Source organism: Phocoena phocoena, chromosome 10, assembly GCF_963924675.1.
Source record: "Phocoena phocoena chromosome 10, mPhoPho1.1, whole genome shotgun sequence".
Taxonomy (NCBI): domain Eukaryota; kingdom Metazoa; phylum Chordata; class Mammalia; order Artiodactyla; family Phocoenidae; genus Phocoena; species Phocoena phocoena.
The window spans coordinates 67,461,560-67,473,606 of record NC_089228.1 but is presented as its reverse complement, the minus strand read 5'-3'; the positions used below and the strand labels follow the sequence as shown (position 1 = coordinate 67,473,606).

The 12,047-nt window shown below is 55.1% G+C and overlaps 1 protein-coding gene and 1 pseudogene across 2 annotated transcripts in view; one reads left to right on the top strand and one right to left on the bottom strand.

The window, feature by feature from the left end:
• CPNE5 (copine 5) overlaps positions 1–6,877 on the top strand; it is a 90,792-nt gene extending 83,915 nt beyond the window's left edge. Inside the window, exons 16-21 of one of the 2 annotated variants that reach the window (XM_065884676.1) lie at positions 1,081–1,262; positions 2,172–2,299; positions 2,541–2,643; positions 3,412–3,469; positions 3,891–3,964; positions 5,183–6,877. In XM_065884676.1, coding sequence (XP_065740748.1) covers positions 1,081–1,262; positions 2,172–2,299; positions 2,541–2,643; positions 3,412–3,469; positions 3,891–3,964; positions 5,183–5,401 — 764 coding nt within the window. In that variant the 3' untranslated portion in view covers positions 5,402–6,877. The remainder of the gene's footprint in view (positions 1–1,080; positions 1,263–2,171; positions 2,300–2,540; positions 2,644–3,411; positions 3,470–3,890; positions 3,965–5,182) is intronic. The other variant, XM_065884675.1, reaches the window with a different exon arrangement.
• Positions 6,878–9,957: 3,080 nt separating this feature from the next.
• Positions 9,958–10,601, bottom strand: LOC136129620 (pyroglutamylated RF-amide peptide receptor-like; annotated as a pseudogene).
• Between the last annotated feature and the right edge of the window lie 1,446 nt (positions 10,602–12,047).

Below are 12,047 nucleotides of genomic sequence, written 5' to 3'. Positions count from 1 at the left end.
ACTTTACACTGTTAGAAACATCACAACCTTCCTTGGATTCTGGACCCCCATTAGCAGTGCTCAATGCTCATTTTTGTGCCAATCAGAAGATGCTCAGGTCTCGTACTCCACAGGTGTGTCAGAAACCCCCCTCATGGCTGCGGGCTCTCCCATCATAGAGTGATGGGATGTCAGAGCTGGCAGTGGCCGTAGTATTCATAACAGTGAGGAGAGTTATAATAACATCTGTTTAATCCTCACAACAGTTCTGTGAGGTGGGGACTGTTATTACCCCCATTCTACAGATGAGGAGACTGAGGCTGAGTGGTTAAGAAACTTATGCAGGATCACACAGCTAGTAGGAGGTAGAAAGGATTAATACTTGGCAGTCTGTGCTGTACTGCCTCTTGTTAATAAACGAGTAACTAAAGTATGGACAATATTAGTGGTGACAAGGGCTGTGGAGAAAAACAAGTCAGGAAGAGGGATAGGGAGTATGGAGGAGGCTGTAACTTTCAATAGGCTGCTCGGGGAAGACCACAGCAGACCTCAAGAGGTGAGGGAGCAAGCCATGTGCACATCTGTGGAAAAGCGTCCCAGAGCAGAGGGAACAGCCTTTGCCGAGGCCCTGAGGTGGGAATGGTGAGAGGCCAGAACTGAGTGAGTGACAGGATGGTAGGAGCTGAGGAGAGAGGTAACCGCAGGCCAGATCAAGTGGGGTTTTGTGGGCCCTTGTAAGGACTTCAGATTTAATTCCTGGTGAAACGGGAGCACTGGGGCATTTTGAGCAGAGAAGAGGTGTGATTAGCTGCCTGAGTTCTGACATAGACTCACTCTGGCTGGTGTGCTGAGTATGGACACAAGGGTGGAAAGACGGAGATCGGGCTGCTGCAGTCCTATGAGCAAGAGGGTGGTATCATGGAGGAGGGGAGAAGTATAGGTGGGATTCTGGATGTATTCTGAGGGTTTAGCAGCCATGATTTGCTAAAGGATTGAATGTGCGGTAAGAGAGAAAGAAAGGGGTTCCCTTGGACACCGCATTCTGAGCCTGGTGGCTTGGAGTGTCCAGGCCGGCAAATGTCCCCATGCCCTGTCTTGCAGGGAACCCCTCGCAGTCCACGTCCCTGCACTACATGAGCCCCTACCAGCTGAACGCCTACGCACTTGCACTGACCGCCGTCGGGGAGATCATCCAGCACTACGACAGCGACAAGATGTTCCCTGCCCTTGGCTTTGGGGCCAAACTACCCCCTGACGGCAGGGTATCCCATGAGTTCCCGCTGGTAGGAGGTCCTGGGAGAAAGGGCTGAGGGCTGACCAGGCTGGGGGTGTCGTGACGGGCCTGGGGTGGGGGGCATTCCCATCCTGCCCGCCTAGGGACTTGAGGTGCAGTCTTTGCAGAGGTAGGCTGCCTGCTGGATGTAGGGGAGCTTGTATCAGAGCTTCCAGAAACCCACTCCCCACCTCAGTCACGAGCACGTCCCCTCCAAGTCTGAAGCCGTCCACAGTGGGCTCTGCCCTCCTTTTCCTAACAAGACCCAGGTGGAGGTGGAGTGGGGATGTGGCTGAACTATTCCCCAAGGCCCCAGAAATGAGGCTAAAAGGGTGTGGGTTGGGTATGGACAACTGTGGGTAGTTCCAGGAGTTCCCTGGGTTGGTCTGAAATGGGGGCCCTGTAGAGATGGCTCCTCAGGCCACCTCCTTTCCCTCCCTCCCATGAGCTGGGGACACTCAGTCGGTTGCTGGATCACTCACAGCAAATGTCCCTCCCATGCCCGTAGGGTGCCAGGCACCGTGCTGGGCACAGGACACAGGAGGATAGAGCAGCTGCTGGCCCTTCCAGAGCAGCTCAGACTCTGCAGTCATTTTAGGGGGTGGTGGGTTTGCCCGAGGTTCCCTAAGCAGCCAGGACTCTGGGGGTCAGGGGGATGCTGTCTGAGCAGGTACAGGGAGTAGGGCAAGGAGCAGGTCTGGACCCTGCTCACCTAGAGCATGTGCTGCCCTTTGCGGTGGGCCCCGAGTGCTCCCTCCCCTGCCCCGAGCCCCCGAAGCCCCACCAGAGAAGAGTCTAGGAGAGCCCAGGCCTGTTGACCTCCCCAGCCCTGGCTCTGCCCCCACAGACCACCCAGCTGCCCTCCTTCCCATCCCTCCTTCCTTCCTGGGCTCAGCCTCCTTGCCCTCTGTGCCCCCAGAACGGCAACCAGGAGAACCCCTCATGCTGTGGCATTGATGGCATCCTGGAGGCCTACCACCACAGCCTGCGCACGGTGCAGCTCTACGGCCCCACCAACTTCGCCCCCGTGGTCACCCATGTGGCCAGGTGAGTGTGGCAGTCACTGGACCATCCCCACAGCTTGCCAGGTGCTTCCTTCTACCACTGTCCTCCCGGGAAGGCTGGAGGGAGTGTCTCTTCCCACTGATTTGCTGCTCAGGGAGGCCTGACCCTAAAGAGACCCCCTCCCACCGAAGAGCTGTCCCCACCAGTGTTAAGGGTCCTTGTGTTGGGGGGATGACATGCCCAGAGTCCCACCAGACAGACCTCTGACCCCACCCTGCCCCAGGAATGCGGCCGAGGTGCAGGACGGCTCCCAGTACTCGGTGCTGCTCATCATCACGGATGGGGTCATTTCAGACATGGCACAGACCAAGGAGGCTATCGTCAATGTGAGCAGGGATGGGGATGGAGCATGGGGAAACCTGGGGGTGCACCTCCCCCCTCCTTTAGGGAAACCCTTGGGGCATGACTTCTCCTCTCCCTGCCCTCTTTGGGACCACTCCTGGCTTCTTGCTGTAGAGCCTAGAGGGCCAGCAGTAGGGTTTTGGGGGTGGAGGGTGTTCCGGCTGATGAAGGATCTGGCTGGCGAGCTCTCTACCTACCTCTTCATCACACTGGATGGTCCACTCCATCCAGACTCCTATGGTGCCCTCATTAACCCATCTCTAGGGCTGCTGCCCCAAACCCCAGCCTGGCTTGGCCAGGTAGAAGAGGAGGGAGGTCCAAGGAGCGGGAGGCCCAGGAACATGGCTCCCCCTACAGGGTCGTCTCCCTATATAGGGGCCCCAGCCACAGCTGGCCCTCCCTCTGGGCCCACGTAAAAGCTGTCCCACATGACGGAGGTCCAGAGGCAGAAGAGGGGACAGGAGTGTCTTGCAGAAGCAAACCTATGACCCATTTCCCCCTCTCCCTCCTGCCCTCTCCACCCCCTCTTCCTCTCTGGTATCCCTGTATCCTTGGCTATCCTCTCTCCCTCCTCCTCCCCCTTTTCTGTGTTTCTCTGTGTGTCTCCATCCTTCTCTCTTCCATTTCCTCCCTGTCCTCCTGCCTTTCTTCTTTTGACTCACCCCTTCCTGTCCTGACCTGTGATCTCCCGTTTCTTGTAACTGGCCCCTCGGCTGGGTACCACCCCGCCTACCTCCCATGTTGTCTCCCAGGCCGCCAAACTCCCCATGTCCATCATCATCATCGGCGTGGGCCAGGCAGAGTTCGATGGTGAGTCCCCACCCCCCTAGATGTTCCCCCCAGAGGCTTCAGGCCCTTGGAAATGTCCCCTCCCAAAAGAGTGAGAGCTCACACTGGGGTGTGTGCAGCTATCTGGATGAGCAGGCAGGGTGTGTGTGTTTGCACAGGGAGGGGTGTGTCAAGGTGTGTACCGCACACCCACACACCAAGGTTGTGGGGAGGAGGCCCCAAGTCACTCCTCCCTCCTCCACCCTGGGAGCCTGTGGAGGGTGGGGGAGTGGCACCATGGGCTAGAAGTCAGAGACTCATGTGATTGGGCTCCTCCTGTCTCCTGGCCTCAGTTTTCTCATCTCTAACGTGGGGGTCTGGGCTGGCGGTCTCTGTCCTGCCAGGCCCAGGTGCCCACCAATTAGTCCCCCCACCCCATGCCTTTGCCCCTCCCCCCCCACAGCCATGGTGGAGCTGGATGGTGATGACGTGCGGATCTCCTCCCGGGGAAAGCTGGCCGAGCGGGACATTGTCCAGGTGAAGCCCAGACCCTGCCTGCCCCACAGAAAATGCAAGAGCCCCTCTAGGCAGGCTGACCTAACTCCCCCTTCTAGGGGCTTCTCTGGAAAGGGGCCCTGTAAAGGAGGCACTGGGAGCCCTAGAATGGCTTGGCCACACAGAAGGAAACAGGAGTCAGTCTTAAGGCTGGACCCACCTCTACCACGTCTGAGACTCACCCCTAACACCGTGTTGCCCTGACTGGAATGCTCTGCCATGCCCTCCCTAAGCCCCAGGCCTCCAGGGTCTCCTGTAGAACACAGAGGCCAAATTACTTGTGCCTTCTGTTATTTTCTGCTGGGCTGCCTTCCTAAGTGAGATGGCAAACCCCATGAAGCGGGGGGAGGTGTCTTTAGTGTTGCTGCAGCCCTTTCCAAGAATGAATGTTGCTTGGTTGATTGAATCAATACCAACGTCTCCACGTAGGATGGCAAAGGTAACGAGCAGACAGGTCTTTGTCCTCAGGGAATCCCAGTCCAGTCAAGCCTCAGAATGCACGTCAGTAAGCACATCCCTCTGTGAATCTCTTGCACATGGAGTCCCTAGTGCTTAGGAGATTCAGAATAAAAAACCCGACATTCTCCATACCACCCCCTCCCCCATTAAAAAAATTAAGGGGGAGGGGTCATTCCAGGTGTGGAGACCAAAGACAGGGAGCTAGAAACTGGAGCAAGGGCAGTCTGGGAGGTGGGACCTGTGTATGCAAAGGCCTGGAGGCAGGAGTGAGCCTGAGGCACTGGTAAGGGGGGCAGACATCTCCTGGGATAAAGCCAGAGGGGCCTGACTGTAGGTGTTGGCCCAGAAAGGGAAGAGCAGAAGCAGAGACAGAGAGCGCCCTGCAGGAGAGGTGGGAGGAGACCCGCAGGGCCCACTTTCCAGAAGCCAGGGGATTTCCTTCAGCATTTCCTGAGTGCCTGCTAAATGCCTGTGCTTGGTGCCAAGACTTCAGAGATGAAGGGATCTTGTTCAGTGGTGTATTGTTTCCTGGCATGAATAGGTGTGCAGTAAGTTATCTGTTGAGTGAATGACAGAACAGGGACTATGATACAGTCCCTCAGAGAATTCACCATGACGGGGAGGGCTTGAGTGAAGTGGGCAGAGGCTGGGGAGGAGTGGGACAGGATCCCAGACCTGGAGATTTGGGGGACTAGTGTCCAGAGGGAGACCTCGCCTGACCCTGCCTCCCCTACTGGACAGTTTGTGCCCTTCAGGGACTATGTGGACCGCACGGGCAACCACGTGCTGAGCATGGCGCGCCTGGCCCGCGATGTGCTGGCTGAGATTCCTGACCAGCTGGTGTCCTACATGAAGGCGCAGGGCATCCGCCCTCGCACCCTGCCCGCGGCCCCAGAGCGCTCGCCCCCGCGGTCCCCCACCCGCACGCCCCCTGCTTCCCCCCTGCACACACACATCTGAGCCTTGTCTGCTCAGATGGCTGGGGCTTAGGCCAGTAGAAAGGGAGGCAGGGTACCCAGACCCAGCTACAGACCATCCTGCCCAGCCTTTGGAACACGTGTGCCTGGGAGGCCCACAGCGGGTGGGGCTTCTGGAGACTCCTTCCCATACTGCCCAAGCCCCTAGAGTTTGTGGGTACGGGTGGTGGAGGAGGGGATCCGGGCCCCTGCTCTTCTCTCCTTTCATTGATACCTGGTTCTGGACCAGCCAGGAAGATGTTAATCAGGACGACTGGGGTCCCGCTCAGCCCACCTGAGCTATTACCTGGGTAATCCCATCTGCTCCTATATCACCCTGAAGCCTGGGCTAAGCCTCCCACCTCCAGGCCCCCTTCTCCCTCCCCTCCTCCTGTGGTGTCTACTCCTATACCTGGCCCCTGACCCCTACCCAGTCTCTATCCTGTCCCATTTCCAGTGAACCCTGTGAGGCTGCTGGGTTTGCAGGAGTGCCTAAACATGTGACCCCTCCTTGGGACCCTTGCATGAAGTGGGAGTCCTACAGACGCATGAAGGGGATGCTGTGATAGTAGGTGGAGGCCACATGGTGGGCAAGGAATGGAGGCTTTTCAGGCACAGAGTCATTTCTGGTGCCTCTCAAGCCCAGTATGACGCTGGTTCTAGACACACAGATCCACAGGCCTCTCCCTGGTCTGAGCCCGTAGGTACCTCCACAGTTGGCTCCTGGCTCCAGGAATCCCCCTTTCTCCCCAGAGACTGCCCAGGGTCCTTGGGGCACCATCTTCTGCTGCCCACCTGGAGGCCTGGGCAAGAAGCAGCCCAGCTCCAGCACTCCCACACTGCCCCTCTATCCTATGGGGATAGGGGATGGGAGTCCTGGGTTCAAGCCCTGCCTCCAGCCGTTGCCGGCTGTGGGAACTTGAACAAGGCCTTTCTACCTTCTGGGTCTCAGTTTTCACATCTGTAAGGCAAGAGGATTGACCAGATGGCCCTGGGTTTACCTTCAGCTCTGATACCCTGAGAGTCCACATTCATCCCACGCCCAGCTTCCCTCATCCCACTCCTCACCAGTGCAACCCCTTAAGGCCGTCTTGGTTTTAGGGTCACCCTGTTCCATCCCATCACCCCCAATCCACCCTCGTCCTTCAGCCTTGGGCTCTGGCATCTGAGCCTGAGCCCTTGCCCCTGCTGTGGGAAAGGTGAGAAAGATGATCTCACCCCTGGGCCCACCCAGCTGCCCAGCCTTTACCCACATGGTCATGCATGCCAGTCCCTCCTGCTGCATGGGGCTCCTCAGCCCACTGAACCTCCCGTTCCTGGGTGGAGACCAGGCCCCACCCCGTCTGTTGCCAGACACTGCTTCCCTTCCTGTCATGCATGATGGTGGTGTTTCTATGCGGTCTGGTCCTGTGCCTGTCTCTAAGACAGTCTCTGTGTGGAATTTGCCTTAAACTGAAGTAAATTTGGTTCTTTTACTAAAGTTCCTTGTTTTCCTTTCTCCTGTGAAAAATAGCACAGATGTTGCTGTGTGACAGAGTCCAGGTTCTCCTCTCTCTTTCTTCCATCCTTTTGTTCAAGAAAATGTACTGAGCAACTACTATGTGTCAGGGTCTATGCTAGGCACTGAGGATGCAGCAATGAACAAAACATAGGCCCTGTCTCCACATGGAACGTACGACAGACACACAAATAGGACAGGGGAAACACAGTAAGCACATAATAGGTAAATAATATAATTTCTGGTGGTGATAAGAGTCACAAAGAAAAATAAGAGAATAAGAGGATAGAGAATGACAGGGTGATATTTTAGATGAGGTGGTCAGGGAAGGAGGGCCTTTCTGAGGAGATGACAGTTAGATGAGCCCCAAGGAAATGAGAGGGGGAGGCATGCTGATATCTGAGGCACAAGGGCTCCAAGGAGAAGGAGCAGCAAGTGCAAAGGCCCTGAGGTGTGTTTGAAGAACATTAAGGAGGCCAGTGTGGTTGAAGCTGCATTAAGGAGGGGAGAATGCAGGAGATGGGGTTGGGGGTAAAGAATCTGGAATGTGCAGGGCCTTGCAGGGCCTTCAGCATTACTCTGAGTGAATCAGGGAGCCACTGAGGACGTGAGAGAGGTGAGTAACATGATCACATTATTCCATGGGTGACTTTACTCCATCTGATCACTCATCTCTCAGCAAGTATTTACTGAGCATTAGTGCCAGGCCCTGCTCAGGTTGGAGACACTGTCTCACACACAGTTGCACCCTCATGGGCCTAACCCCTGCTCTGGAGCAATAAGCAAGGAAATCCTACCACCCTGGGGTATCGACACCAAACCAATGAGAGGGACCAGGATCTGTGGCCACCAAAGCGGGGCTCTTGGGGCAGCCTAAATGCCACACAGGTCATGTGCCCCGGATGACTTACTGCTCCTCTGTGTGATGGGACTGTCACTCCTACCTTGCAGGATCGTTGTGTGGTCAGAGTGACACGTAGATGTGCGCGCACGAAGCGTGTGACATTCCCAGGGCCTGCTGCACTAGGTGCGCAGTAAACACCACTTTCCTCCTTGTCCCTCTTCACATATAAGTCCCTGTGACCATGAGGGACCAGGATCACAGGGAAAGGGGATTTCTCCCTTCTCTGGGTGAGTTAGCTCTCAGATTAGCCCTCCAGGCAGCCTTTCCCAACCAGCACATCACAAGAGATTGGTGCTAATTATACCAAAGTTTGGGACTTGCTTGCTTCTTAGACGATTGTATGGTAAATTAGAGCTGATTCACCACGGTCCTTATAATTAGATGCCCCTCTGACTTGCATTCCGATCCGCTTTGAGTGGGTACCGGCTGGAGTCATAGCTCGAGAAGAAGAAAGTTCCCATAACCAGCAGCCCGTTTTTACCTCATCTTGGGCTCCCGTGGGAAAGCCTCGGGAGCAGAAGGCCGCCTGGCAGGGCAGTCGAGGCTCAGAGCCGCTGCCACTGGTGCACCGAGAGTGTCTTTACTGTGCTCAGCACGGTAGCTGGGTTCTTTCCCCAGGTGTGTTCCACGGAACACTGGTTCCCTGGCATGGGTTTTGGGAAACTGCCCACTCTGAGCCCCTCTCAGAGAGTCCCCATGGCCTTCAGGGTATTAGAGGCTTTGATTAGTCCTGTGGCAAAGAGACTATTTTGACTTGGTTCATCCCAATGTTTGCTAAGCGTTTTGACCATGGGGTCAGGGTGTATGTGTGTGTGTTTAGCTGTAACAGTATCACCAAGCAGAACATGTTGTCTTGGGAATTTCAGTAGAGACAATCTCCCTGGTTTCCAGGCCAACACAAAAGCCTGAGGCTTTTTCCCAGGAGGCCAGAGGAGGTCATGGAGTTGGGGAACTTCTCAGAGGGGATGGGGTAGGAGAGGTGAAGACCTCCAGTTGCCTCTGGAGAGAAGGAAGGAGCCTCAAAAGGGGCCCCTGCTCCTGCCACATCAGGAAAAGAAACCACAGAGAAGAAAGGAGGGCGTTCAGAAATTCACAGGCCCAGACTCACGGCTCCATTTTGACTTTACTTCATGGTATTCCTTTATTGGGCTGAGAGGTGTGTGTGGGACAGGGCTGGGGGAGGACAGGCAGAGGAGGGAGAGGCAACTGAAGGGTCCCCCTGGGCTATGAGCCTCTACCCAGGCAGCCCATTCAATCCCCAGGCCTTACCCCAGGAATGAGGACCCCAGGAATGATCAGCCCCCAGATCATTCCTCTACCCACTTCTCTGCCTTTAGAAGTCCCTTTACCACTCTCACTTCAAATGCCCCTGAATTAATAAAAATAAGATTATAATAATAATGGTAATGACCAACACTCATATGTACTTACTAAGTACCAAGCATTCTTCTAAGCACTTTATATGTATTAAGAAAGTGTATCTTCATAACAACACCATCAAGAAGGTACTATCATGATCCTGTTTTCCAGATGAGAAAACTGAGGCATAGACAGGTCAAGGGACTTGTTCAAGTCATACTACTAGAAAGTAATGGAGCCTATAGTTATCCATCTGAGCCCCAAGGTGGAATGGGAGCAGCGACCTAGTTGCCATTTAATTGCGGTGTCACCTTTGCTGGGCTACGCCTGCGCTCTCTGGATCTTAGTCTCCCAACTGGTAAAATGGAGGGGATGGGATCTATGTCGTAGGGGTCTTCCCATCTCTCTTGAATCTCAGCTCTCCCATCAGCCTAACCTCTCAGACCCCCGCCAGACCCCATAGGCTTCCTGGGGCCCTGTCATGTCCAGGCTGGATTCTCTCTATCGCCACACCAGCCCCTCCCACATCCCTGGGATGCCTGGCTGCCATTGGCCTGCAGAAGAGGTCCCTGAGCCTTGCCTGGAAGGGGCAAGAGAGGTAGAAGCAGAGGATGGGGCTGACAGCACAGTGGGAGTAGGCCAGGATGGTGGAGAGGCTGGATGGCACAAAAGCCACCAGCATGGCAGGCCGGTCACCCACAGCTGCCACATAGCCTAGCACAGAGCAGGGTCCCCACATCCACATGAAGACCACCGGCACCACAAGGATGAGCCCTGTGTTCTCCCGGTGCTCCATGTTCTACCCCCTGGGGCTACGGGTATGTCTCCACAGGAGCCAGCCCAGGTGGCTGAAAGAGGAGCCCAGCCCCATCATGCAAGGCAGGAAGGCCAGAGCTCCCAGCAGGGTGAAGTAGCAGGAGGTCTGAGCAGGGTTCAGGAGCAAGAGGCAGGCCTGGGCCTCCTCCTCCATGGCCGCTCGCTGGAACAGCCAGTTGGGTAGCGATGCAGTGAGGCCCAGGACCCACGTGGCGCCACAGAGCAGCAGGCGGACACCCAGGCCAGACGGGAGGGCCGCGTCAGGCCAGGCCACTGCCACATGGCACAGAAGAGCCATGGCCACCATGCCATAGAAGGTGCAGACCATGGTGGTGGTGTTGGCAGCCTGGCTGATGGTGCAGATGGTGGGGCCCAGCCACCAGTCCTGCCACAGGAAGCTCAGCAGGAGCACAGGCACCACGCCGGCCAGGAAGAGCAGGTCAGACGGCGTGATGCTCGCCGTGAGGCTGTTGGTCAAGGTGAGGAGTGGGTGGGGGGCGCCCGGACCCCGGCCCACCGCCAGCAGCCCCACCTGGGGACGAGGCCACAGACCCCGGCAAAGAGGAGTCGGAGCAGTCGCTCAGGTGTAGCTGTGAGCCCGGCGGTGGACGTGGTGTTGGCCTCCATGCTCCTGCTCTGGACACACAAGGACAGGATAGAAACCTGCCCGAGGGCTGCCTCCCTCTTTCCCTGTTGAGCTCCCTCCTTTAACAGACCCCTGCACACAGTGGGTGCCCTTGGCATGCACCAGCCCCTTTAGACCTCACAACAACCTGATGGCATGGGCTCCATCAATTCCCTGGGTTCAAATCCTGACTCTGCTCCTTGGGAGCTCCATGATCTCGGGAAAGTTACCTCATGTTTCTCTACCTCAGTTTCCTCAACTTTAAGGAAACGAGGAAATAAAGGAAACAAAACAGGTGTCAATAGTAACTGTCACTAAAGGATGAGATTCAGGTAATTTTCATTTTCTTCTTTTTAATTTCTGTATTTCTAAAATTTCTGCAGGGAGTACAAATTTAATCTAATAAACATTATTTACATATTTAGCATATATATTTAGTACAGTATATATATTTGTTTATTGTGTGTGTGTATATATATATATATATTTTAACAAAACCTTGCCCTGCCTGTGAAATGAGCAAGTTTTTTTTATATCTTTATTGAAGTATAATTGCTGTACAAAAATGAGCAAGTTTTAATTTGAAGTTCAAGTGGGAAAATGAATGTGCAAGTGCTTTGAGAAGGTATAAAGCCCCAACCAGTGGTTCCCAAGCATGTCTACACATTGGGATCAGTTGAGGAGTTTCAAAAATACTAATACATGGGTCACACCCCCAAAGACCCGATTTGATTGGTTTGGGCTTTGACAGTTTTGAAAGACCAGCTTGGGAACCTGAATAATCTGAATCCAGATTATTAATAATAATATTAATAATAATCTGAAGAACTCAGCATTTGCCTGGAAGTTCACTCTGAAGTCTACCTTGAGTCCCTCCTGCTGCTCTCCTCACCTGCCTTGTGCTGCTCTGAGGTTCCCGGGCCCTGCTTAGTGACTTGGAGCCCTTTGACACCAGGAAAATCTAGCGCCCCCTCCGCAGCTGTACTCTGCACAGAAGCTGGATCCAGCCAGAGAAAGCCAGGAGAGGCCTCTGGGCAGGTGTGCAGTCCCTTCTAGCACCCCACCTCCAAGGAACTTGAGCTAGCTGCCTGAGGTGGGATCAGAGCTGAGATGGGAGGGGCAGGCAGAGAGGCCATTTCTATACTGGATCCCCCAAAGAATAAGGGCTCTATCCACTCTACTGGCTCCCCCAGGAATCACACCCTGCCTACCTGCCTCATTAACTCACTGGCCCATAGGACAGAGATGTTGGTGCCTGCCAGATCCCCAGACCCCTGAGACAGAGCCATTAACAACAGTAGGACCTGCCCCCCACCTCTCAGCCAGGGCCAGGCATCATTTACTCCAGCTCACCTCTCCCTGTCTCTCTGTCTGTCTCTGTCTTTCTCTGAGCCTACTACAGCCTAGAACCTGTTCAGAACAGGAGGAGGCTTGTGGGCTGACAGGAT